At 40.0% G+C, this 26,168-nt stretch overlaps 2 protein-coding genes across 2 annotated transcripts in view; one reads left to right on the top strand and one right to left on the bottom strand.

Moving 5' to 3' along the window:
• The window catches only part of LOC145897453 (dynein beta chain, ciliary-like), an 82,389-nt gene extending 58,377 nt beyond the window's left edge, over nucleotides 1-24,012 (top strand). The window contains exons 29-90 of the mRNA XM_082985755.1: nucleotides 86-220; nucleotides 501-623; nucleotides 681-803; nucleotides 1,213-1,437; nucleotides 1,823-2,024; nucleotides 2,416-2,545; nucleotides 2,619-2,784; nucleotides 2,858-2,965; nucleotides 3,150-3,281; nucleotides 3,391-3,551; nucleotides 3,817-3,994; nucleotides 4,081-4,164; nucleotides 4,438-4,595; nucleotides 4,746-4,977; nucleotides 5,258-5,401; nucleotides 5,628-5,756; nucleotides 6,065-6,161; nucleotides 6,248-6,411; nucleotides 6,535-6,638; nucleotides 7,015-7,167; nucleotides 7,456-7,630; nucleotides 8,018-8,191; nucleotides 8,601-8,808; nucleotides 9,024-9,189; nucleotides 9,294-9,396; nucleotides 9,817-10,056; nucleotides 10,281-10,442; nucleotides 10,709-10,902; nucleotides 11,201-11,363; nucleotides 11,431-11,505; nucleotides 11,706-11,897; nucleotides 12,101-12,262; nucleotides 12,794-12,882; nucleotides 13,208-13,352; nucleotides 13,573-13,653; nucleotides 13,876-14,055; nucleotides 14,223-14,366; nucleotides 14,619-14,741; nucleotides 14,806-14,964; nucleotides 15,207-15,322; nucleotides 15,614-15,717; nucleotides 16,037-16,125; nucleotides 16,433-16,558; nucleotides 16,629-16,738; nucleotides 16,907-17,029; nucleotides 17,425-17,629; nucleotides 17,749-17,893; nucleotides 18,054-18,385; nucleotides 18,737-18,859; nucleotides 19,191-19,384; nucleotides 19,644-19,759; nucleotides 20,177-20,337; nucleotides 20,532-20,759; nucleotides 20,939-21,130; nucleotides 21,497-21,677; nucleotides 21,877-22,058; nucleotides 22,230-22,384; nucleotides 22,773-22,922; nucleotides 23,014-23,137; nucleotides 23,209-23,338; nucleotides 23,414-23,499; nucleotides 23,573-24,012. Coding sequence (XP_082841881.1) covers nucleotides 86-220; nucleotides 501-623; nucleotides 681-803; nucleotides 1,213-1,437; nucleotides 1,823-2,024; nucleotides 2,416-2,545; nucleotides 2,619-2,784; nucleotides 2,858-2,965; nucleotides 3,150-3,281; nucleotides 3,391-3,551; nucleotides 3,817-3,994; nucleotides 4,081-4,164; nucleotides 4,438-4,595; nucleotides 4,746-4,977; nucleotides 5,258-5,401; nucleotides 5,628-5,756; nucleotides 6,065-6,161; nucleotides 6,248-6,411; nucleotides 6,535-6,638; nucleotides 7,015-7,167; nucleotides 7,456-7,630; nucleotides 8,018-8,191; nucleotides 8,601-8,808; nucleotides 9,024-9,189; nucleotides 9,294-9,396; nucleotides 9,817-10,056; nucleotides 10,281-10,442; nucleotides 10,709-10,902; nucleotides 11,201-11,363; nucleotides 11,431-11,505; nucleotides 11,706-11,897; nucleotides 12,101-12,262; nucleotides 12,794-12,882; nucleotides 13,208-13,352; nucleotides 13,573-13,653; nucleotides 13,876-14,055; nucleotides 14,223-14,366; nucleotides 14,619-14,741; nucleotides 14,806-14,964; nucleotides 15,207-15,322; nucleotides 15,614-15,717; nucleotides 16,037-16,125; nucleotides 16,433-16,558; nucleotides 16,629-16,738; nucleotides 16,907-17,029; nucleotides 17,425-17,629; nucleotides 17,749-17,893; nucleotides 18,054-18,385; nucleotides 18,737-18,859; nucleotides 19,191-19,384; nucleotides 19,644-19,759; nucleotides 20,177-20,337; nucleotides 20,532-20,759; nucleotides 20,939-21,130; nucleotides 21,497-21,677; nucleotides 21,877-22,058; nucleotides 22,230-22,384; nucleotides 22,773-22,922; nucleotides 23,014-23,137; nucleotides 23,209-23,338; nucleotides 23,414-23,499; nucleotides 23,573-23,734 — 9,417 coding nt within the window. The 3' untranslated portion in view covers nucleotides 23,735-24,012. The remainder of the gene's footprint in view (nucleotides 1-85; nucleotides 221-500; nucleotides 624-680; nucleotides 804-1,212; nucleotides 1,438-1,822; nucleotides 2,025-2,415; nucleotides 2,546-2,618; nucleotides 2,785-2,857; nucleotides 2,966-3,149; nucleotides 3,282-3,390; nucleotides 3,552-3,816; nucleotides 3,995-4,080; nucleotides 4,165-4,437; nucleotides 4,596-4,745; nucleotides 4,978-5,257; nucleotides 5,402-5,627; nucleotides 5,757-6,064; nucleotides 6,162-6,247; nucleotides 6,412-6,534; nucleotides 6,639-7,014; nucleotides 7,168-7,455; nucleotides 7,631-8,017; nucleotides 8,192-8,600; nucleotides 8,809-9,023; nucleotides 9,190-9,293; nucleotides 9,397-9,816; nucleotides 10,057-10,280; nucleotides 10,443-10,708; nucleotides 10,903-11,200; nucleotides 11,364-11,430; nucleotides 11,506-11,705; nucleotides 11,898-12,100; nucleotides 12,263-12,793; nucleotides 12,883-13,207; nucleotides 13,353-13,572; nucleotides 13,654-13,875; nucleotides 14,056-14,222; nucleotides 14,367-14,618; nucleotides 14,742-14,805; nucleotides 14,965-15,206; nucleotides 15,323-15,613; nucleotides 15,718-16,036; nucleotides 16,126-16,432; nucleotides 16,559-16,628; nucleotides 16,739-16,906; nucleotides 17,030-17,424; nucleotides 17,630-17,748; nucleotides 17,894-18,053; nucleotides 18,386-18,736; nucleotides 18,860-19,190; nucleotides 19,385-19,643; nucleotides 19,760-20,176; nucleotides 20,338-20,531; nucleotides 20,760-20,938; nucleotides 21,131-21,496; nucleotides 21,678-21,876; nucleotides 22,059-22,229; nucleotides 22,385-22,772; nucleotides 22,923-23,013; nucleotides 23,138-23,208; nucleotides 23,339-23,413; nucleotides 23,500-23,572) is intronic.
• A 132-nt stretch (nucleotides 24,013-24,144) lies between these two features.
• LOC145898136 (heparan sulfate glucosamine 3-O-sulfotransferase 3B1-like) lies at nucleotides 24,145-25,754 on the bottom strand. The gene is made up of 5 exons (XM_082986570.1): nucleotides 25,706-25,754; nucleotides 25,563-25,636; nucleotides 25,350-25,507; nucleotides 25,069-25,261; nucleotides 24,145-24,735 (listed from the first exon to the last, which is right to left on the bottom strand). The coding sequence occupies exons 1-5, from the start codon at nucleotides 25,752-25,754 to the stop codon at nucleotides 24,145-24,147; spliced, it is 1,065 nt and encodes a 354-aa protein (XP_082842696.1).
• Nucleotides 25,755-26,168: the final 414 nt, after the last annotated feature.

Genomic DNA, 26,168 nt, shown 5'->3' with positions numbered 1-26,168 from the left:
AAACTTAAGTCCCGAACAGTTATTCAATGTAAATATACCAAACCAACCTGATTTGTATTAAATATTACTGTTTTTTTTTATAAAGATGCGTGCTTGGGATTCTTTCGGTGGGCTCGACTCACTGGTAAAGAACATGTTGACGTCACTGCGTGCTGTGAGCGAACTCCAAAACCCAGCTATCCGTGACCGTCATTGGCAGCAACTTATGCAGGCAACTAAGGTATTTAAGTCCGTTATTTTTCCTTTAGGTTTTACGTAGAAAATGTTGCTATGACAGATACATTTGAATTTATACTTCTAAAAAGCACAAAGGTGTAAGTTTTAATTCCTACATAACGAACTTCTTCAGGCAATTCTTTTTTTACCTTTACTCGTTATTCGACTAACCTTAGACGGCTAAGACAAGACCGTCGGCGAAAGACCGCTTTAGTATGCCGGGATGAGTCGGCAAAAACTTGTCATGAGCTGCTAAAACATTGACCTTTGCAAAAATGTTTCAGGTGAAATTCGTCATGGACGGAGATACAACACTTGCCGACTTACTCAAACTCAACCTTCACAACTTTGAAGACGAAGTTCGGGGAATCGTCGACAAAGCCGTCAAGGAAATGGGAATGGAAAAGGTGGGTATGGTAGGAGAATGTTGGGGGTTGTTTTTCCATTGTTTTGCTTTTGTGCAGATCCTCAAAGAACTTGACGTCATTTGGAGCGCCATGGAGTTTAAATATGAGCCTCATACAAGGACTCAAATCAATTTGCTCCAATCAGATGAGGAGCTTATTGAGACACTCGAGGAAAACCAGGTGTGAGACTAGTTGTAATGCACTTGGAAATACAGCCTTTATCAATACTTGTTATCAACATAACGCGATCACGTCACAAGAATATATTTGACAAGCAGTTGGGTTACATGCGGACAGCGAAACCAACACAATAATTTGTTACGCAGTGCGTTACCCACCCCCCGCAATTAAGATTTATGGGATATATTTTGTTACAAATATGGATTGATCAGTTACAATTTGGGTTTTTGGGAGTATATGGGGTGTGTCGCGTTTCGCACAAACCTTTATCTGCATGTCAAATAATCTTGGCCAGGTTCAAGAAAAACAATAGAATTCAATAAACTTGTTAAAATAGCCGATGTGCATATTCACCAAGCAAAATCTCTTAACCCAAAAGGTCATAACCTTTAACGTTGCTTGTTTGTAGGTGCAACTGCAAAACTTGATGACCTCAAAGTACATCGCATACTTCCTGGATCAAGTGTCCGGATGGCAGAAGAAGTTATCCACCGCTGACTCCGTCATCACAATCTGGTTTGAGGTGCAAAGGACCTGGTCCTACTTGGAGGCCATCTTTATCGGTTCCGAAGATATCCGTTCTCAGCTACCTGAAGATTCGAAACGATTCGAAGGAATCGATGTGGATTTTAAAGTAGGTCTTGCATCTGAACAGGATTTTGTCAATTAATACGATTTGTTTTAAATAATGTTTTTGTGTAAATTTAAAATATTTGTAAGCAAAGTGGAGCCAATAATTTGAATTGTGTAAGCTGCAGACTCATGAGACCTTTCAGGTCGAAAGAGTGGCCATCTGTCTGCAGCTTACACAATTAATTCCTTCGTTTATTTGTGTATATTTATATGTGAACTTTTGTAAGTAGAATAGGTTTGTTTACGCAAAGAGAATGGACAATAAATAATAAAGGTATTTGCAAAAGTCTTTTCCAAATCATCAACCAAGAAAAACAAGAAAAACATGCCACTTTTTGCAAGCGAAAAGCGACAATGGTTGTCACTAAAATGTCAATTTCACGTAGGAACTTGTGGCTTGGATGGAATCAACAACAAACGTGGTTGCGGCCACCAACAAGACTGGTTTGTACGACAAACTCGAAGACATCCAAAACCGGTTGGCGCTTTGCGAGAAAGCTCTCGCCGAATATCTTGACACGAAACGTCTTGCCTTCCCTCGATTCTACTTCGTGTCATCAGCTGACTTGCTTGATATTTTGTCAAACGGTAATTGGAAAAAACATAACTCTCAGCTTTGGAACAAACAGTATTGGCCAAATAGCTGATATGTATTGCATTTGCAAACGTTTTGACTTAATCTACAAACATGCCAATGCAAAATTTTCACATTAGCTTAATGGGGTATATTGTTTGTCTGTGATTGGTAATGCCTTTGTAGTACATAATACGTCGTAGCTGATTTAAATAAAAACCAATTGGGTGGTTACATGGCGCAACACATTAAAAGTTTATACAAACGATTTTGTGTTGATATCAGTCGATAGAACTTAACCAACAAAACAAAGACCTAAATCCTTACATATTTACTAAACTGTTAGTATTTTATTATAGAAATTATTTGTTTACACGTTGCTGTTTTGTTCCCAAAATATTACAGGAACGAACCCCGTTGCCGTTTCCCGCCATCTCCGTAAACTCTTCGACAACATGGCGAACCTCAAGTTTAAACCGGACGACGAAGGAAATCCGACAAAAACCGCCCTCGGGATGTTCAGCAAAGAGGACGAGTAAGTCTCAATCGACAACATATTTAAATCGCTGGTACCTGCCTGCAGCTTTTTCACTCGGAAAACTTTTAAGGTACGTGGACTTCGACGTGCCGTGCGAGTGCGTTGGTCCAGTTGAAACGTGGCTGTACAGACTCATGGAGATCATGAGATCGACCGTCCGACAGGAGATGACTGAGGGTGCGGTAACTTACGAGGAGAAGCCGAGAGAACAGTGGATATTCGATTACCCCGCCCAGGTAATGTTTTGTTACAATTTTCGGACTCGACTCTTCAGACGTTGTATATAATACATACACATACATATCACAGGTTTCGTTGCTTGGAACTCAAATTTGGTGGACCACCGAAGTCAACATCGCGTTTGCGCGACTCGAGGAAGGTTACGAGAACGCCATGAAAGATTACTTCAAGAAGCAGGTTTGTATGAATAATTATTTGTGACACAGAAGTGCAAAAATTGCAGTTTAAGCAAGTCGATTTGTCCCGATTGGCATTTCATTAGCTTAACACAAAATCAAACAATTTCTTAATCCATTTGTAAATCATCACTTTGTAGTAATTTATTTTCATCAACTCATGTTGTCAATTTTTCGACTTGCAGATCAACCAGCTCAATACCCTTATTGGTCTTCTGATTGGCGATCTCTCGGTGAACGACCGTCAAAACATCATGACCATCTGCACCATCGACGTGCACGCCAAAGACGTGGTTGGGAAACTTATCGAACAGAAAGTAAGATAAATTAACGCAGAATGATATAGTTGTTGACTACGATTCGATATTTGGTTTAAACATACCATATTAAGTCGTCTAATAAAAAACTTGTCATTATTTTTTACAGATAGACAACGCTCAGGCCTTCTTGTGGCTTTCTCAGCTTCGTTTGAGATGGGACGACAAAGTGAATCACGTGTTCGGCAACATCTGTGACGCACAGTTCAAATACTCGTACGAATACCTCGGTTGCACTCCCCGACTTGTCATCACACCTCTCACAGACAGGTTGGGTTAAGTTTGACGTTTCGTAATGGAATGTTTGCAAAAACATAATAAATAAAAAAAATGTACACAATTTCTTTGCAACACAATTCCTTTACAATGAAAAATCTTCGGGACCTTTTCAGGAACGATTGGAGAAACGTTTCAGTTGTTTGTTTTGTTAGTATTTTTTACGATATGCCGAACAAAGCATGGCCTGTGTACCACAAAATTTTTTGGTCTCTAGCTAAATGATTATTTTTGCTAATTTTTAACTGCATATTTGTAGATGTTATATCACCCTAACGCAATCCCTCCATTTGACAATGAGCGGAGCCCCTGCCGGCCCAGCAGGAACCGGTAAGACCGAAACCACCAAGGACTTGGGTCGTGCCCTCGGTATCATGGTATACGTGTTCAACTGCTCAGAGCAGATGGACTACAAGTCGATTGGTAACATTTACAAGGTCAGTTTTAAGCTCATCTGTTTGATAAACTGGTATCAAAAAAGGTGTCATTCCTCACTTGTCTTGTAAAACGTTGTTATTTATAGGGATTAGCGCAAACAGGTGCTTGGGGTTGTTTCGATGAGTTCAACCGCATCTCTGTTGAAGTGTTGTCGGTCGTTGCAGTGCAGGTGAAGTCAAAAGTTAATAATTTATTGTGTTTCGTATTGCAGCAATTATTTAATGCTTCTACTTATACGTTTAGAAAAATATAAAGAAGTTGCTGCCTGAGCTATAAAGAATATCAGATGAAAATGCACCTCTTTATAATTGCTTCCATGCCCACCGTCTCTCTCTTTAAAACCGATAATACTTTTACGCACCTTGATTCCAACGCACAACGCGCAGCAATTCGGTAACCTTCTATCCAAGTACTTATCATTAGTTTCTGAATACACCAACAGGTGAAGACAATCCAGGATGCCATACGTGAAAAAAGAGAGAGGTTTGATTTCCTCGGAGAAGAAATTCGCCTGGTTCCCACCGTTGGTCTCTTCATTACCATGAACCCTGGTTACGCTGGACGCACAGAGCTGCCCGAGAATCTAAAAGCACTGTTTAGGTAAAATACTTTTTATCCATTTGCAATTTATGTAATATCAGTGTCATGACCGTAACAGCACAATGTTAGAGTCAACGTACAATTCTCACTTCGAAATTGGCCATCTTTTTTTCATATCCCAACTTGTTTTAATGCAACAAAAATTGTTAGACCTTGTGCCATGGTTGTTCCCGACTTCGCCATGATCTGCGAAATCATGTTGGTGGCCGAGGGTTTTATTGACAACCGGTTGCTCGCCCGCAAGTTCATCACACTTTACACCTTGTGTCGCGAACTTCTCTCCAAGCAGGACCACTACGATTGGGGTTTGAGGGCAATCAAGTCTGTGCTTGTGGTGGCCGGGACACTGAAGAGAGGTGACCCAGGGCGTGCTGAAGACCAGGTATTAACATTTGTAGACTTCGATATGGTCACGAAGCGTGTTCCTATTTTACGATATTATCAGATGTAAATGCTTGTTTTAAGTTTGCGCAATCGCTTGTTTCACATTGGCAAATTCTGCATGCAGTATGGTGTATTTTCTAAAAACTTGAATTCAATAGAAAATTTTTGAAAACTTATTTCTCCTGCGATTGGTTTCGACTTAAGTTTTTATGACTTTAAACTCACAACAATGGCATGCATTTAAATCAAAAATCAAAACGCTTTATAATTGTCGTCAGGTGTTGATGAGAGCGTTGCGCGATTTCAATATTCCCAAGATCGTGACAGACGATCTTCCCGTTTTCATGGGATTGATCGGAGATCTCTTCCCAGCTTTAGATGTTCCCAGAAAGAGAAACCCCGACTTTGAAAAGCTTATCCGGGTAATTAAATTAAATGTTTAAGTACGACCTCGTTCAGATTGACTTATTGTTTATATTTGATTAGCACCCTATTGTAGTTATTGCACAGTAACGCCATCTAACTTACCAAACTGTATCATTTTCATCCGAAAGCACACACATGCAGCTGAAGTTTTGACGATAAAAGTCTTTTATACTCTGGAAGATGTTTTGTGTTTCACTATCGAAAACCATTTTCTTTTGTCAGGAATCCATCGTCCAACTCAAGCTGCAATCTGAGGACAACTTTTTGCTGAAGATCGTCCAGTTGGAGGAATTGCTCGGTGTTCGTCACTCTGTATTCGTCATCGGAAACGCCGGAACCGGAAAGTCTCAGGTTTGTCAAAAAACTTTTACACAGGGCAAACAGCCCAGAAGTAAATAATAAGTTACAAAATAGCAATAAAATGTTTTTACTACATGAAATCTACCTAACCAGCAGCACTTCTTTCACGTGACGCAAGTTAACCTTCAATCCAATTTAAGTGTTACTAGAACAACTTTGTGTCGCTTCTAGTTTTAGAAAACATGTTTCGCTTTTTATTAAAGCATCTTCAGTTCTTATTCAAATAGTTACAAAATACATATTAATATTAACGGTTTCCAATTTTAACCCTAACCTTATACCGCGGTCATATGTTGCAGATTCTCAAGTCGCTTCACAAAACTTACCAGATACAAAAGCGCAAACCTATGTGGGTGGACATCAACCCGAAGGCAGTAACTAACAACGAGCTTTACGGTAATTTTTTTATCTCAGTAATCTTATCCGTTACTTCCGTGTCAAGTTTTCTTACTTCTCATTCGTCGTGCTTGCGATGTATTTAGGTGTAATCAATCCCGCCACACGGGAATGGAAAGATGGACTTTTCTCCAACATTATGAGAGACCTTTCCAACATTCAACATGACGGACCGAAGTGGATCGTACTTGATGGTGACATCGATCCGATGTGGATCGAATCGCTCAATACAGTCATGGACGACAACAAAGTATGTTTTGTTCAAACACTGACTCGCTAGCATTTTGCCATTTGTATTGTGCAACGACGCAGAAAAAAAATAAGCTGTAATATTCAGGCAACAGCGTCGTTCACTTTATTTTTTTATTTGCAGGTTCTGACACTTGCCAGCAACGAGCGTATCCCGCTCACTCCATCCATGCGAATGTTGTTTGAGATAAGTCACTTGAAGGCCGCCACACCCGCCACCGTATCGAGGTAAGATTTTCCGGATTAAAGTTACCTAACTCATGGACAAAGTTTAGTTAATTATAGGCTGCTGTTATGTTTCGATTTTTCTGAATTTATTGGAGAAAGTTTGTTTGTTGAGCAAAGTTCTAAATGCCAAAACCCGACCATTCGCTACTCCCACGCAAACACCCATCTGACTGCACCCCAAAGCAAATCGTAGATAAAATACTTTCGAATATCCACTAGGGGCGCAAATGTGCACTGGAAATGTAAAACATGTGACAATATATCAATAATTTTGTGCAAAATGAGGCGATTTTCAGTTGTTCTTGGTTTGACGACAGTAGGTAATCTGCACATTAAAACTTCACTTTGGTCATCCCCATTAATATATTCTACATAGAGCTGGTATTCTGTTCGTCAACCCCGCTGATTTGGGTTGGAATCCTCCCGTTTCAAGTTGGATCGATCAACGCGAAGTTCAATCCGAACGCGCCAACCTCACTATTCTGTTCGACAAATACGTACCACCTATCTTGGACGCTCTTAAAAGCAGGTTTGTTCTTGTAAATAGGCTAAAACATTTTACTTTTTTTTCTTTCGTTCATGTTAAGGTATTGAAAGTTGTTCGTGATTCCTCGTTTGTTTACAATATAATGAGTATATGGGTATTGTGTCGTATTATGTTAGAGGTTTATCAGTTCAAAGTAAATAAAATAGAAATAAAAATGTATGCATACAAAAAGCAACATGTGGGGTAAGGTGGTTTGCTTATTGCAGTAACATTTGGTACAAGTTCCTGACAGTTTCCCCATGTTGTCGTAACCAACGTTACATTGACCAGGTTCAAGACAATTATTCCGATCCCGGAGCAGAGTATGATCCAGATGCTCTGCTACCTCCTTGAGGTGATGTTGACGCCAGATAATACTCCACCCGACTGCCCGAAGGATTTGTACGAACTGTACTTCGTGTTCGCTTGTGTCTGGGCGTTTGGTGGCGCCATGTTCCAAGATCAGGTAAACATCAGTGTGTATTTTATAACAGCGTTACTGTGTTGATTGACACGAATATCATGCTGCTTTTAAATACCCTGACAACTCTATCCAAGCGGAATATATTTGTCTCAAATGAAGACGACAGATTTCAATCTGAAAATAACACTTGCAAGCTTGGCTACTATTAAATATTTAACAAATAGACTGAAGTTATAAAAGAAAGAATGTGTAATCTTAAAAATACGCTACAGTCAAGCACTGGTTAATTCGTATACTTTCCTTAAAACGTTTGTTAAACATTAATTTTCACTAACAAACACACCACATCAAACTTTATTGGAACTTTTTCGTGAAGTACCTGAAATGTATTTTTTGTGTATGTCTTTTGACACAAATTTTTTCACACAGCTCGTCGATCATCGTGTGGAGTTTAGCAAGTGGTGGACCACCGAGTACAAAACGATTAAGTTTCCGAGTCACGGGACTGTTTTCGATTACTACATTGATCCGGGCACCAAGAAATTTCTTCATTGGGGAGAAATCATTCCCAAGTTCGAACTTGATCCTGAAATACCACTGCAGGTAAAATGATTTTGCACATAGTGAACGGTTTGTTTGCGTTTTAAAGTGTTTTCAAACACAACTTACATTGAACCTCTGGATCACTGAGATCCGCAGTAATCACATTTGGTCGCTGTGGGAAAAAAATCATGTTCAACTCAAATTACATACCGTCCTTAACATTTTGTATCACTTGTTTCTAAATTTCAACCAAACCTTCAAATTGTATGAAGTGCACCAGGGAATAGCTAACGACACTGGCAAGTGTGAATAAGATGTGTTTATTTTTTTCTGCAATATAGGACTAGTATCTTTGTCCCAAGAACTATGTGTAAATTCGTTGTTAGTGTTCTTAGGAACAAGGTATGATCCGACAATACATGTAAGTCACCTTATTAACCATATCAGCATATCTGTTTATTATTCCCAGGCCGTGCTGGTCCACAACAGTGAGACGATCCGGGTAAAATACTTCATGGATTTACTCATGGCTAAACTTCGTCCAGTCATGTTAGTTGGAACGGCCGGAACAGGAAAATCTGTATTGGTCAACAACAAGCTCGCCAGTCTGGATGAGGAGGACTACGTGGTTTCAAACGTGCCTTTCAACTACTACACCACGTCACAGATGTTGCAAAGTAAGCTCTCCGTTGTCACTTGATTTTTTTCTGTTTATTGCAAATTTTTAGTAATGTAATAATAGTTAAGCAGATGTTTAATGTGATTTAAAAAACTTAATTTTTTTGCTGCGTTACGTTTCTCAGTGTCTATTTTACTTCAGGTGCTGTTTTTATTGCTTCAAATTTAAATGAATGTTAAAACCTGTATGGATATATTTTGCAAATTATCTCAGCTGTGCTGGAAAAACCGCTTGAGAAGAAAGCCGGAAGAAACTACGGACCTCCAGGAACGAAGAAACTAATTTACTTCATCGACGACATCAACATGCCGGAAGTCGACAAATACGGAACGGTTCAACCTCACACCCTCATTCGACAGCACATGGATTACAAGCATTGGTAAGTGTCTTTTTGAACTTACAAAAAGCAACATACCATACATTTGTGTTATATCTATTCCACATAGCTGTACAAAATGTAAAATTTGCTATGTTTTAACACAGGTACGATCGTCAAAAATTGTCTTTGAAGGAAATTCATAACGTCCAGTACGTGGCTTGCATGAATCCAACTTCAGGATCTTTCACTATCAGCTCTAGGCTACAGGTGACGTTTTTGCAAACAAACTTGACTAAAAGAATGAGAAATGTAATTGATAAATGTCACGCACCTCGTACAATCTTCACTGCGCAACTTTATTGTATTTACATGTTTTTTGTTCGACCCATCTGTTAATTTATGACTCCGTAACCCTCAGGGTTTTATCGGTGTATATACATTTTATGCATCACAGTTGTTATTTATGTGCGTAGCAACTTAGCGTGCAAAACTATATTTTTTTTTAATTTGATTTTTTTTTCAGGTGACAGATAAGATAATTTAAAAATACTACTATTGCTGCGCACAACGATAACATACAAACAATAAGTTTTGTCAATCAACTATTAGTGAAAATATTAGACCTCACTTATTCAACTGATATGTTTCCAGCAATGTATAACACTATATGATCTTCTATTTGCGCAGCGACACTTCTGCGTTTTCGCGCTCAGTTTCCCTGGCAAGGAGGCACTGAAAACGATCTACAGCAGCATTTACAACCAGCATCTGAAGAACAACAAGTTTGCGATGACTGTACAGAAGCACAGCATGGCGCTAGTCGAAGCTGCTCTGGCACTTCACGCGCGAATCAGTCAAGTCTTTCTGCCGACCGCTATCAAGTTCCACTACGTCTTTAACCTTCGTGACTTGTCCAATATCTTCCAGGTGCGTAGACTAATACAATGTAAGGTACTGATGTAGGCCTTGTTGAGAAGTATCTTGTATCGGAGATTTTTTTTACAATGAGTGATACTATTGAAATCGCAAGTTAATGTGTTCTCAAACCGTATGTCTGTACTTTCTACGACACTCGACACGTGTTCACTTTATCTGTGTTTTGTTTTAAAAAAATTGCACTGCAGTCATTGATGGTGGTTTGTTCTTTGCAGGGCATCCTTTACACAACACCTGAATGTACGAAAACTGTGAGCGACATGGCGAAGTTGTGGCTTCATGAGGCGTGTCGTGTCTACAAGGACAAACTGGTCGATGAGAAGGATATGTCCAACTATGACGAAATATCAATGGACATCGCCAAAAAGTTTTTTGAGGTAAGTTGGAACATTTGTCAATAAATAACATTGGAACAGCAAATTACAGTCATCGTTAGTGCCGTCTTTGGTGGACATCGCGCGACATTCAGTATTGTATAGCGTTAAATATATGTAAAATACTGTTTGTAATTGTACCTGTATTATGACTGCAGCAAAGACACTTGTAGTTTTTCAAGCAACTTGTCTACGGTTAAATATCTGTCAGTTATTTGTTAGTAAGGCAAAACAGCAGATGAAATAAAAGGCCATTCTGTGTTCGGCAGGACATTCCGGAAAACCAAATGAAACCGGACCCGCATATATTCTGTCACTTTGCCACTGGCATCGGTGAGCCCAAATATTTCCCCGTGCCCTCATGGGATACTCTCAACCGTCTTCTAATTGAGGCGCTGGATAACTACAATGAAATGAATGCGGTCATGAATCTGGTTCTGTTTGGTGACGCCATGGCTCATGTGTAAGTAGGACAAGCATGCTTGTTTTGGCTAAGTGAAATCACTTTAGTATTGATTATTTGTAGGCGTTTTATTAAGCAATATAGTCATCAAATTACATTTAATAAGACGTAACGATGATTTTCTGTTATTGGTGTTGAAAACTGTTTTTTGGGGCTTCAGAGCAGAAATTAAAATTAATTCTTAATCTTCACATTTCTGTGCGTTTGTTACTGAACAAGAAATGTCAAAAGGACGAAATTAGTTTCACTATCGAGTTTAGTGAAACACATCACAAAACAATGCACTACTTGTACGTAGATGTCGAATCAACCGAATCTTCGAAAGTCCTCGCGGTTACGCCCTCTTGGTTGGCGTTGGTGGTTCCGGCAAGCAGAGTTTGTCCAGATTGGCAGCTTACATCAGCAACTTAGACGTGTTCCAAATCACTCTGCGAAAAGGTTACGCAATCCCCGATCTCAAAGTACGTAGTTTTTGATGTAACTCTAAATGTTTGGCATTGCGCCTACTAGCACTCCTCTTGTACTTAGATTGATCTGGGAGCAATCTTCGTTAAAGCCGGAGTCAAAAATCTTGGCGTACTCTTCCTGCTTACAGATGCACAGGTTCGTGAGCTTTTTTCAGTTAATTTCAAATGTCAATTTGTGCGTGGAAGGGTTTTCCCGGCAAGCGTAGTTTCTTTGTAATTTTCTTGGGTGCTTTTGAAACGTCTTTTGTGTAAAATCAGGTCAAGTATTTTTTCGACAAAATTCGTGTTACATATTATAAGTTTTGCTGAAAATTGCCTAAACACTTTGGACGGTAGGTGGCGGACGAGCGCTTCCTGGTGTTGGTGAACGATATGTTATCCACTGGGGAAATCCCGGACCTGTTTCCGGACGATGAAATCGAAAATATCATCAATGGTGTTCGGAACGAAGTAAAAGGAGCCGGTTTGGTCGACACCCGTGAGACTTGCTGGAAGTTTTTCATTGAACGGTGCAGAAGAAACCTAAAGGTTTGAATCCCAATTCGTCTGAGGGGTGCACTTCGTTACTATATAGGATCTAATAATTTGTCCTCAACAATTGTCGTTTGATGTTATAGGTTTTATTTATGCGCCTCCTGAACAATATTTATGCAAAAGTTTATTTTATATTTGTTTCCAATTTTTGTTATTTATTTGTGTCGCAAACATCAAACAGATATATTTTCCTCTAGGTGGCGTTGTGCTTTTCACCCGTGGGAAGCACTCTGCGTGTGCGTGCCCGAAAGTTCCCTGGGGTAGTCAATTGTACTGCCATCGATTGGTTCCACGAGTGGCCCAAGGATGCCTTGGAATCTGTCAGTTTGCGTTTCCTCGGCGAAATTGAAACCATTTCTGTGAGTATCACGTTTTTAACTTACAATTGAGCAGTTATATTTTCTCATGATTTCTAACTATGCAGTGAACCTATATTTTGTCATTTAACTAACTCAACACAGATGTAATATAAAATAGTCCTCTAGCTCCACCATACGGGTGTGATTTAAAACAGTCCTCTAGCTACACCATACGGGTGTGATTAAAAACAGTCCTCTAGCTCCACCATACTGATGTTATTTAAAACAGTCCTCTAGCTCCACCATACGGATATTATTTACTATAGTCCTCTGGCTCCACCACACGGATGTTATTTAAAACAGTCCTCTAGCTCCACCATACGGATATTATTTAAAATAGTCCTCTAGCTCCACCACACGGATGTTATTTAAAATAGTTCTCTAGCTCCACCACACGGATGTTACATTCGTATGGTGGAGCTAGAGGACTGTTTTTTAAATTTAAATTTTTTTGTCAATTTACTGCGTAATTATTTTTAATTAATTATTCCGAATGTCCAGCATACAAAAAAACATGTTGTTTCGTTTCAGGATGAAGAGAGGGATTCCATCAGCAAGTTTATGTCATATGTCCATTTGAGTGTGAACGAATTATCAAAGGAGTATCTTCTTAACGAAAGGTACGTGTATTTGAGATATTATCTATAAATGGCAACAATTTGTAATATGCTACAGACATGGTCAGTTGTATTCACAATGCAAACAGACTATTCCGGCAATACTAGATAACGTTTTATTAAATTTTAGTTGTATATACATTTTGCAAGGTAAATCCCGATAAAGAATGGTGGATGGCAGCAGCCAAAACGTCGCAACAAATTACTATCGACAAAAAAACTTTTTATAATGACAATTTGTAAATTTGCTTTACAATCCAGGCAAAAAAAGCCTTTGTCACTTTGTGCATTGCTGACAAGCAAATAAACGAACAACGTTCTTGTGCAGGCGTTACAGTTACACCACACCCAAGAGTTTCCTGGAGCAAATCAAGTTGTACGAAACATTGCTCGCTGCCAAGAATGCCGAGTTGCAAGCCTCCGTTGAGCGGCTGGAAAACGGTCTTCAGAAGCTGAGGAGCACGGCTTCACAGGTCTGTGTTTTCGGGATTAAATTCGCTCGGCGAACCCAGATTGTAATTAAAAATACCTATAACTTGAAAAATTGGTGAAAAAACTGAATTACTGTTAAGGTTCCAACCGATCGCTTGTCTTTAACACCCCCTGCTTGTCATAGAAGCTGCGTTGATTATGCAACATTGCTTTTATATTAAAGGGATACAATCGTTTACACTTGATTTTGTCTCTTTTCAGGTCGATGACCTGAAAGCAAAACTTGCCGCACAGGAAGTGGAACTGAAGCAAAAGAACGAGGATGCTGACAAGCTTATTCAAGTGAGAGTCAAAACATAAGAACAAAATATGTGCGCACCCAGCAGCTAAGCTTGACTGCTGTTAAATAAACCATGACATTGATAAAATATCAATGGGGGCTTCTGAAAGTCTCAAATTATCAATGGGATACAATTTCAAACTTAAAGTATGTCTTGTGTCAACTAAAGTCTTCCTCGACGTTGCACGGGTTATTTCAGGCGTGAAAATTGTTGTGGATTACAGGTTGTTGGCGTCGAAACGGAAAAAGTGAGTAAGGAAAAAGCAATCGCAGACATCGAGGAAGAGAAGGTCACTGTAATTGAGATTGAAGTGTCCAAGAAAAAGGCAGATTGTGAAGCTGATCTTGCCAAGGCCGAACCTGCCCTCATCGCCGCACAGGGCGCTTTGGACACCCTCAATAAGGTATTGTATGAAGTAACATCAGCGGTTTGGGTCCAACACAGGCGTTGTTTAAAACAAGAAGCGGAACTTTAAACTGGTGCAACTTTTTTCTGTATTTTGTTTGATAATGAGACGAACTGTGAAGTATAAAGAGTTGTAAAGTCTACAATTAGCATCTTGTAATGTAGAACAACCTGACCGAGTTGAAGTCTTTCGGCTCCCCACCAGGACCTGTTGTAAACGTTGTTTCCGCCGTCATGACTCTCATGGCCCCTGGAGGAAAAGTCCCGAAAGACAAGAGCTGGAAAGCAGGAAAAATCATGATGGCAAAGGTGGTGTTATGTCTCTTTTGATGATAATTTTTTTTGTATTTCTTTTGTCATTGAACAAGCTGCACACTTCCACTTATTTGAATGACATTTAATCCCCCAAGTGTCTGCTGTTACAGCAAAATAACGGTTTCCTTTTTATGCTTCTTTAAAGCTAAAACTATTTACTGGCGATTCTTCAACAGTTAAGTATGGAGTGAAACATAGTTTTGACGTTGATTCAATTTGACACCACATCTTTTTCGCACCTTGTAGGTTGACCAGTTCCTCAATGACCTCATCACCTACGACAAAGAAAACATCCACGAGAATTGTCTGAAGGCAATCAAACCTTTCCTTGAAAACCCAGAATTCGATGCCGACTTTATTCGCAACAAGGTGTGACGTCATGCCCTTTGCCCGGTTTGAATTTGTTGCTTGAAACCGATTGTTTTTTTGCCAGTCGTTTGCTGCCGCTGGTCTTTGCGCGTGGGTCATCAACATCGTCAGGTTCTACGTGATCTTTTGCGACGTTGAACCGAAACGTCTTGCCCTGGAAAAGGCGACCAATGACTTGAACTCAGCCCAAGAAAAACTCGCTGTCATCAAGAACAAGATATCGGTATAAAGGGATTATTATTAATGCTTAGGAATGAAAGTTATGACCAAAAAGATGTTTTCGCGAAAAAATGTTGCTGAATATTCTTTTAATTCCCTAATTTTAATCTAATTGTTAAAATTCGTGTTATTTTAAGAAAACTGAAAATTGTTTCAGTGCTCCACATCAACGCTTTTTAAACATTGTGTCTCGTTCACTGGTTAAAGGTCTATTTTTTATATCAAAGCGGATTCGTTTGCATTCAGGTTCTCAACGCCAACTTGGCTGAGCTTACCTCTAAGTTTGAAGCTGCCACGGCAGCTAAACTGAAATGCCAACAAGAAGCAGAAGCTACTCAACTCACTATTTCTCTCGCTAATCGGTTAGTATAAACATTAGATGTATTGTTGCGACGTGTACATCTTTAAAGCTTTGAAGTAAATTTTGCCTTGTAGCTCTTGTCTGTTTGGGGTTCAAAGCAGTTTGTTTTACAAACAGAGTTCCCAATTTAAAAAAATACCCATCACCGTTGTTTTAAAAGATTTTGCTGATAAATAAATGCACCGCCTGCAAACTTCTTCACGTTAGTGCGTGAAAATAATCAAATATACTCGTCCCGGTTGTCAACTGATAAAAAAACGTTGCATTTTACGCGTTTTTTTTGTTACAATAGACTGGTTGGAGGTTTGAAGAGCGAAAACGTGCGTTGGGCGCAATCGGTCGAAAACTTCCGGGAACAAGAGAAGAAATTAACCGGCAACGTGCTGGTTATTACAGGTATCCCCTGCTTGTATATGTGAATTCCGTTAGATGTACTCCGTGACCGTTGGACAATGTAGTATCTAGGAGCAATACTCACATCCAGTAAAGTATTGCCCTATCAAGACCATTCATAAGCCACGCCTGTTGTAATCCAATCCTTTGGTTAAGCACATATGACTTTTAAATTAAAAATACATCACTTTTGCACTTTAAACACATTTAAGACAATATAAACCGCAGCGGACCAAAACGTATAGCCTGCTTCCGGTCAGAATAATCTTTAGTTTCCGAAATAATAATGATCACAACCTGAAAATCAATGTGTTTACTTTAGCGTTCGTGTCGTATGTCGGATATTTCACCAAACCCTACAGACTCCGACTGATGGACGATCTCTGGATTCCATTTCTCAAATCTTTGCCTGTAAGTTTGTTTTTTCCGCAAAAAAATTCAATTTTATTTGCATAAATGTAAGTATTTAGACGCGTTGACTATTGTTTATAAATATTTTTTTCCGTTTTTGTAATGAAACTTACCAATCCATGGTTAATTAAACAGCCAGGAGTTTTAAAATTACGTTATACTGTACAGCTACAATAATAAAACACCTGTCGTTATATGTATAAGCAACGGCTTTGAGTTTCCGAATAACCAAACCAGCACTGCTACACCGGCGTAGATTCAACAAATTATGCCAAAACATCGACAAAAAAATGTTTACACTATCCAGACACCAGTGCCGATCACAGACGAACTTGACTTCCTGACTCTACTCACGGATGAAGCGGACATCGCTGCTTGGAACAACGAGGGTCTTCCTTCCGATCGCATGTCCACCGAGAACGCCACCATTCTCGTATGTCACAACCTTACCTCTGAATCTTACCTAGTTGAGCGTATGTTGCCAAATTTTAAATGTTTTGTAGACCAACTGCCAACGTTGGCCGCTCATGGTCGATCCTCAGCTGCAGGGAATCAAGTGGATTAAAAACAAATACGGCGCCGACTTGAAGGTCATTCGCATCGGTCAAAGAGGGTGAGTTAGGCTTGCTAGTGGAGTGGTCTTTGTCACAACTATCAAAAAAATTGCATGGCTGTTTAACATGTCGTTGCGATATGAACTTTGAAACATCTGAAAGCTCGAAATTTTCAAAGTAATGAATTTCAATTCAGGGTTTGAAAGACAAGTTTACTGTAATTTTAGATACCTGGATATAATTGAGAATGCGCTGGGTGTGGGCGATGCCGTTCTTATCGAGAACATTGAAGAGTCGGTCGACCCTGTGCTTGGTCCTTTGCTTGGACGTGAAACCATCAAGAAAGGCCGGTAAGTTGATAATTAGTTCAACTTCTCATCATTAATCTGTAGCTTTCCATCTATCACTCGAAAAGCGACTTAAAACGTCAATTCTCCCGCCAAGAAAACCTGTGAGGCCGCATCAGTTGCTATGTTTGTTACCTTTGACTTTACTTCAGAGTGCTATCGGCTTACGTTATGTGTGTTGCGAAGTGTGTATTAATTAATATCGAAACTACAGACGTTTTAAAAGGTACAGCAGTTTTAGAATGTCCACATGTTGCATAAGCAACAACAAAAAATATACAGGATTTTCGTTTTTGCTTAAACATGTTTTCAACCACTTGATAAAAGCCATAATGGTGACTCGACAAAAACACTGAAATAGCATATAACCTAACATGCAACATTACATTCCTTCTTAGCTACATCAAGATCGGTGACAAGGAATGTGAATATCACCAGTCTTTCCGACTGATCCTTCACACCAAGCTTGCCAACCCTCATTACCAACCCGAGATGCAGGCTCAATGCACGCTCATCAACTTTACCGTAACACGTGACGGTTTGGAAGATCAGTTGTTGGCTGACGTAGTCGGAATGGAGCGTCCAGACTTGGAAGCATTGAAGGTGAATTTATCAAGCGATACAATTGTTAACTGACTGCGTTGAAGGGGAATTTAGATCAAGGGATTGTGAAACAAGCAAAGTAAAGGCCACAGCCATTAACATGGACATGTGTATCATAGCTCGATCTCACCAAGCAGCAAAACGATTTTAAAATCACACTGAAACGCCTGGAGGACGATTTGCTCGCTCGACTTTCTGCAGCTTCTGGAAATTTCCTCAGCGACACCGCTCTTGTTGAAAACCTGGAAAACACAAAACGGACAGGTAAAGAAATGTCCACAACCCATATTTGTATTTGTTGGTATAACCTAAAACGTTCGCCAACATTTCATGTATTCCTAACAGATATGTGTATGTGTAAACAGATATACATTATGAAGGTGGTTTGGGCAATGTAATTATTTTAAATTACAATTTCCCACAGCCGCTGAGGTCGAGGTGAAGGTTGCAGAAGCGAAGACAACTGAAGTGCAGATCAACGAAGCCCGTGAACACTACAGACCCGCTGCGTCTCGTGCATCCCTTCTGTACTTCATCCTGAACGATCTGAACAAGATCCATCCCATGTACCAGTTTTCACTAAAATCTTTCAAGATCGTATTCGAAAAGGCGGTGAAAAAGGCGACAACCGACGAGAACTTGAAAGTGAGGGTGAAGAATATCATCGATTCCATCACATTCTCCGTGTTCCTCTACACATCACGAGGACTCTTCGAAAAGCACAAGATCATCTTTACCGCCCAAGTCGCTTTCCAGGTAGGCGGAAAAGTTACAAACCCATTTGCAACAAAATTTATAGTTTTATTTTTTAAGTTTAACGATAGAAGTCCTGTATTGTGGGGACATGTTGTACTGTTATAGTGGTTACAAAGTGTGTTTCTTTCGATGCAATGCTTCCAATTCAAAGGGCTCAAGTTTGCCACAATAACTGTTGTATTTACAATGTACAGCAAAAAAATATTGATGAGATCCGATTGGTTCTATCAGCTCACTTAAACATTATTTGTCAGATCGTTTATACATTAATGCTTCATGTTTCGCATTAAGTTTAACTGATTGAGGCCACAAAGTTTTTGACTCCGAATATCTTTACTTAATTTCTATCAGATTCTACTTGTGCAACGTCAAATCAACCCAGTCGAACTTGACTTCTTGCTTCGTTTCCCGTCACAACTAAATGCAACAAGTCCAGTTGACTTTCTGAGTAACCAGTCATGGGGATCAGTGAAGGTAAGTGTGATGCTCAGGTTTCCAAATGGAAAGACTCGCTTTCCATCAAACGCAACTTACCAGTCCGGAAAAAATGTGAAACCACTTTTCTGTCGATTTTATCTATTCTGTTTTACCAGCACCTTATAGCGATACCTTGGCGTTCTTGTATTGAACGCACTTTCTCGATAGTTGTTTAGATGTGCGTTATGGTTAAGAATCCGGTTGTAGTCGAAAAAAACTTCACGCGAACCAGTCTCAGACAAACAAAATCGCAAAAACAAACAAAATAAAACAAAAAAATGTCAAATTCCAACAACGCAAAGGTGTTTGATCTACTGCCACCTTGCAGCTTCTTTCGGAAATGGAGGAATTCCGAAACTTGGATCGCGATATCGAGGGATCGGCGAAACGCTGGAAGAAATTGGTTGAGAGCGAGGCCCCTGAGAAGGAGAAACTTCCCCAGGAATGGAAAAACAAGAACGCGTTGCAGAAACTCTGTATCATGAGAGCACTGAGAGCTGACAGGATGACTTATGCCGTCAGGTAACCAATGCGCAGTTTATTATCTGTGTTGTTTTTGCTTACCAGTAATCGGGAAAAAAATGATTCATTTAATGACGCGCACTTCGTGGTAAATTACGTTTACCATGTTTTTGTGGGAAGTGGTCTGTGGCATGTTTTTGTGGGAAATGGTTTCAGCAGTTTCCTTTAGTTTCCAAAACACTTTAATAAGTGGTTTGCGCGCGCAGTAAAAGCAAGTAATTTTTTATTACGACAATCAAATAATCAAAACGCCGTGCAGAGATTTCGTTGAGGACAGACTTGGATCGGAATTCGTGGAAACCAGGGGAATTCCCTTCGAGAAATCGTTCGAGGAATCCGGACCCCAAACACCAACTTTCTTCATTCTCTCTCCAGGTATGAGATTTTAAAACGGGTAAAGCTGGTCCGATTTTTAATTTTGTTGCATCCGTATATTGAATGTTTTAAACAATACTAAGAATAAAGTCATTTAAATACATAAACAATAACTGAAGGTACCAGGTAATTTGCTTCAACTACTTGTTTCCATGCTAGTTTTTTTGGTCTGGTAAACTTCTGTATGCCTAAATCAAAAACGGGGTAGGAAAGGATTGGTTAAAATTAGATGAGAAACTGTCTTGTTAAAACGAGTGGAAGTTAGCAACAATTACAGCATTAGGGATCGCAACAATTTCTGCAGACTATAAAAATTATGCCTAAAACTGAAGTTATGCCATACCAGCCTTCGGTGTCAAGGGGGATTCTAATTTCTATAACCGCACGCCCTATTCTTAACACGTGGTCCTTTCGCAGGTGTCGACCCTCTGCAAGACGTAGAAAAACTTGGCAAGAAACTCGGATTCACTTTGGACAACAAGAAGTTTCACAACGTTTCACTCGGCCAGGGTCAGGAGATCGTGGCGGAAACTGCTATGGACACTGCAGCAGAGCACGGTCACTGGGTTGTGCTGCAGGTACGTACATTCACTGTTTACAAGAATAGGCTTGTTTGACACTCTCAGCTTGTGCACATGTGGAAATGTGTTTTAAAACGTTGTATTAAAACTACGTCACGTACATGCACTTTCTTAATATTTAGCGGTGCTTGTTAAATGCGTATCAATAAAATTCAGTGTATTTTATTATTTTGATTTTACTTGTTGCGCAGAACATTCACTTGGTGGCACGATGGTTGATGGCGCTTCAGAACAAACTGGAGAAGCACAGCATTGGGAGCCACGATGATTTCCGGGTGTTCATGAGCGCTGAACCCGCTGCAACCGCGGACAGCCACATCATTCCTCAGGGTATTCTGGAAACTTCCATCAAGATCACAAACGAACCGCCCACTGGAATGCACTCCAATGTCCACAAGGCCCTGGACAACTTTAGCCAGGTTTGATTTTAAATATAGATATACCGTATCGTTTATTTAAAACGTTGAAAAGAAATTTATATATTGATAATTGTAACAAGAGCAAAAAATTTAAATGATGACACCAAGTTAACAGAACACTGGAGTAACGTATAGACGTGGCTATTTCTGAACATATAATAAAGCCCCACATATCACAGGACACATTGGAGATGTGCGCTCGCGAGGTTGAGTTCAAGAGCATTCTCTTCTCCCTGTGTTACTTCCACGCGGTGGTGTCAGAACGCCGCAAATTCGGCCCTCAAGGCTGGAACCGCGTCTACCCGTACAACACTGGTGATCTAACAATCTCGGTCAACGTACTTTACAACTATCTGGAGGCAAACCAGAAGGTTGGGAGGCGAAAAATGTTTTTTTGATGTTTTTATTGATCGTGCGTGCCGGTGTTTTCTTAAATCTTACCCCATCACACACAAATGGATTTGTTTTCCTGTACTTATCACGTAAACCGGACGTGCAGATATCACTTTCGGTCGGTATTGAAAAGCGCGTTTTGTAAAGACTTGATAACAGAAATATCAGTTTTAACCGACGTAGCTGAATCGATGTTACCTCAAGTTTGTGACAAATTAGTCTTAAACGCAATATATAATCGGTCATTTCTGGTAAGACTGCAATGTTAAACCCATGTTGGAGAAACTGCGGATTTAAAAAAAACACCTTAAGTGCAAAATAAAAGAATTTTGAATTTGATTTAGGTTCCGTGGGATGATCTTCGTTACTTGTTCGGTGAAATCATGTACGGAGGCCACATCACCGACGACTGGGACAGACATTTGTGCAGAACCTACTTAAAGGAATTCATGAACCAGGATATGTTCGACAGCGTCCTGTACCTCGCTCCTGGCTTTCCCTTGCCGCCTGTACTCGACTACAATGGTAAGGACACTAAAAGTGACGGTGTATCATAACAGACAATTCCCAGGACGGACTGTTGTATGTTCTTATGTATTTTATAGCTTCACTCTGGTTACAGCGTAGCATGTCAGAAACACTCAGAATCAAAACAATATGTTTTTTTTAAGTAGATGCTTGTATTACGATACGTAATTGTTGTATTAACGTAATTTCTTGACAGGTTACCACCAATACATTGACGACGTGTTGCCACCTGAAAGTCCCTACCTGTACGGCTTGCATCCAAACGCTGAAATCGATTTCCTTACAACGACTTCCGACAACCTCTTCCGCACAATTCTCGAACTAATGCCACGTGACACTAGCTCCGGCGCTGGATCCGGTCCCACCAGGGATGAAAAGGTTTGGATTATCTTAAATGATCTGCTATATCCAGCTAAGTCGTTTTAACGCGTATTTTATAGTTCACTAAAAAAATGCATTTTCCAAACTCTGTAACCAAATAAACTTAGATGTCGAATCTGAATAAAAACCCTGAATGATTTACTGTCATTTAACCAACAATGGTTTTAGATCAAAACGACCTTGGATGAGATTTTGGAGAAGTTACCGGAGGCGTTCAACATGACAGAGCTCTTCGCTAAAGTTGAACCGGCCGATAGAACCCCGTATGTTGTTGTGGCATTCCAGGAGTGCGAGCGCATGAACACACTCACCAATGAAATTCGGTCAGTTCCCAAGCATAGTTGATATGTATGTTTCTATAGGTCATGTTGCAGGTAAAACTCTTAAACATACATCTTTAATGAGAGCTGCAGACAGGGTGTATACACGCACTGTTTCGACCTGTAAGGTCTCATCAGTGCAGCTGTTGATGTGGCACTGTGCTAGCTGGTAGACTAGCAGGCACACAGATTTCCACTTTGTGGTACCTTTCGGTCAAGCGTCGATATGTTGGGTACCAAACTAGGTATACACCCTGTCTGCAGCTCTCATTGATTATTATGGCTCTTTTGCGCATATAATACATCTTTAGTTTGGTATATTCTTTTAAGAAATACTTGAAATCAGGGGTACAAGGCTTTGTAACAAGGTTTATATACCCCTTGATTTTAGCTCTTCACTAAAGACACTCGATCTCGGACTGAAAGGAGAGTTGACAATCACAGCAGCTATGGAAGCACTCGGTAACGCTCTGTTCCTCGACCAAGTACCCGATTCATGGACTGCCAAAGCCTATCCTTCTATGGCTGGTCTTTCTGCATGGTACGTGTTTAAATAAAAATGTATTCGCTTTAATATGCATTCCTTCCCTTAATAAGGCTTGCTTGGATAACTTCCTTAAACCTGTTGATAGGTACGTTGATTTGCTTTTGCGAATCAAAGAGCTTGAGAATTGGACATCAGACTTCCAGCTTCCGGCAGCCGTGTGGCTCGGTGGCTTTTTCAACCCCCAGAGCTTCCTAACTGCTATTATGCAGGTATTTATCCCTAAACTATTTCAAACGTTATTGCAATGGATTTGCCTTTGTCTTACCAGTTTTATTCGTAGGCCATGGCCCGCAAAAACGAGTGGCCTCTTGACAAGATGTGTCTTCAGTGTGACGTAACAAAGAAGAACAAAGAAGACTTTAGCAGCTCTCCGCGTGAGGGTGCTTACATACACAGCTTGTACATGGAAGGTAATGAAGCGCCTGCGTCACATAGCTTTAATTAAGCAACTGCCTGTAGTAAAACATACGTCTCTGTGGTTTAAGGTGCGCGTTGGGACCCTCAAACGTCCCTGATTGCCGAAGGAATACTCAAGGATCTTACACCGACCGTGCCTGTCATTTTCATCAAGGTATTTTTTTCAATTTCGTCTAGTCACGTACGCACAACCGGACGCCTTGTCAAATACACGCGTATCCTTGCAGGCCATACCCGTCGACAAGCAAGAAACTCGCAACATATACGCCTGCCCCGTGTATAAGACAAAGATGCGTGGACCCACATTTGTGTGGACCTTCAACCTCAAGACCAAGGAGAAGCCAGCAAAGTGGACAGTTGGTGGGGTTGCCATATTGTTGCAGGTTTAAAGTTTTGTTTGTATTCGCTTTATTAGGATAGTGTTTCACTGTGAATAATTTTATAAAAAAATTTGCTAATGAGATATGTTGGTTAAAAAAATTATGCGTGTGCCAATTTTGAAGTGTTCGTTGATGCTTTTCCCCATTCTATATACTGGCTTGATATAACTGTAAATACAAAAGCAAAAGGAGTCTTTATGATCAAAAAATATATTTTCTTTTGTCTGAACGTAAAAAATATCCGAAAGTATGTGTGCTGTGTATTTGACACAATAAAATCAACATTAAATTTGTAATGTTTCTTTTTGTGTTTGTCACGTTGGAGTTGCAGTTGACGCTTCCACACCGTTCATCCAATTTTTGCCAGGTTTGTGGGTGTGGACCAAAATCAGTTCTTTCGCTGTACATAACGGTAAAGTCTACCATTTGTAATCGGTTCCCATTTCTTCGTAAAACAAACGATTAAAAGGCTCGTAGAACTCTCGCAATTCTTTCTTTGCCGTCTCACTCATCTTCATCAATCCGTTTCGAGTCCTGCCTTTCGATTTTGCCAAGCACTTAAGCGACCTCAGTAGTTCCTCCCTGTTGGACAGAGTTTCGTTGTGCAAATGCCTCAATTCGAAGCGGCGGTAGCAGTAGTAGCCCGTGTCGGGGTGCTTGACAAAATCCTCTGGAAGTAAAAGTTTCGGAAGGCCAATGAACTGTTGAAGTTCTTTAATCACCAATCCCGGTTCCCGCATAAACCGGTTTCCATCGACTACTTTCAAGTCCAAACCGTTAAAAACCCGTTTCCACCGTTGAATGTGGGCGGCGTAGAGCCCTGTGCTGAGAACAGTCGCGTCTAGGTTGTTTTGGTGCAAACTTGTCAGCTCATTGCCGACTTGGGCCAGCCCCGAGCTGCTCCAGTCCCGCGTTTTGTGTTTGAGTATTGGCAAATATACGTCCAAGTATTTTTCAAATGTGTCGTACTTACTCATCATTTTGCTACCGTACAAATCGTGACGGACTCTCTGTGACAAAAAAAAATGATAATTGCAGGGTTCGAATCAGCAGTTCGCAAATTGCGAACCGTTTTTCGAGTTGTTGCGACCCGGTTTTGAGATTTTTGCGATGAAACACGAAGCAGATTATGAGGTGCCGCATCATTCTTTATCTAATAATTCGTACACGCAACAAGCGCTGATGCAAACAACGTTGTTAACTTTTCTTGGCAATGTGAACGACTATTTTCTCACGAAGCAAAATTTAAGTATTGGAATTTAGGTTGTAACGTTTTTGCGATACGTTTTTTACCGCTAATTCGAAACCTGAATTGTATCTTTTATGTGTTTTTTTTGCAGTACTTGATATATGTTATTAACCTCGTGAACGTAGTCCGAGTAAGCCCTGGCGACTGGGTCACACACTACCAAAATGAGTTTAACATGTGGTATTGCTTCTTTGATCCTCTCCGGCATATCGTGAGGAAAGTGGTCAAAATAAACCGGGGTTTTCTCCATGACCACTTGAATGTTACTGGCGGAAGGCATCAAGTTTCTGCAAATGAAGCAAACATGCTCATATACATGTAATGGTGATACGTGTTTTATTTCACGCACTGTAATTTCAGCACACTGACACTTACCTGTACACACTAATGGGTTTGTTATATTGGTGGCTGAAGAAAAACGTTTCCACGTCTTTAGGTATTGCTACCAGCGGGTGCTGAGACAAAAATGATATAATTCCATCTGTGCCACATTTTTTAACTCCGATTCCAATAACATCAGGAAGTCTTTGCCCCTAAACATATCTAATTGGTATCATGCTAAGTTAAAGCTATAACTAACCGTTTTACCTTTTTGTTATTTTTATGATATTGCTCAATCCTTTCAATAGCCTTGTCACGAGCGTTTAAAACCAGTCTGTAGTCTGTAGACGTACAAAACTTGGTGATTGCATATTCAAAAACATTGCTTTAAGGTTTTGTGGCGGTCTAACCATGGTTACCATCTGCCCAGGCTAGTGTTTTCCAACTATTTGATGTCATTAAGGACCCTTTTATAAAATCTAGTCACCCACATATAAAATTTACCAAGCTGTTGTGCAGGCCAACTCGTATAGGAAACACGGGTCCTAAATTCAAAACGTAAATTTAATCCGAAAACTGTTTTTGTCCTTTTACGGACCCATTGGAACCATTCTAGGTTTAAAGTATCGTATCCCAAATTGGAAACCACGAGACCAAAAAATAAGAGCAACTATTCTTTGCCATGCCGGGCAGGGAGTCCTATATATTTCTGTCAAATATTTGTGATGATTTTAAAAATTCACCTTCCACAGTCTTCCATAACAAACTTAATTGATGGAATAGTATGCATACAAATTGTGTACAAGTACGTTTCTTAGAAATAAACACATTTCCATATTTTATAAGTCATAGAAAATTGACCAGACAACACAA

This window comes from Ascidia mentula, chromosome 4, assembly GCF_947561715.1.
Source record: "Ascidia mentula chromosome 4, kaAscMent1.1, whole genome shotgun sequence".
Classification (NCBI taxonomy): Eukaryota; Metazoa; Chordata; class Ascidiacea; order Phlebobranchia; family Ascidiidae; genus Ascidia; species Ascidia mentula.
This window is presented reverse-complemented; position numbering and strand designations above follow the sequence as displayed.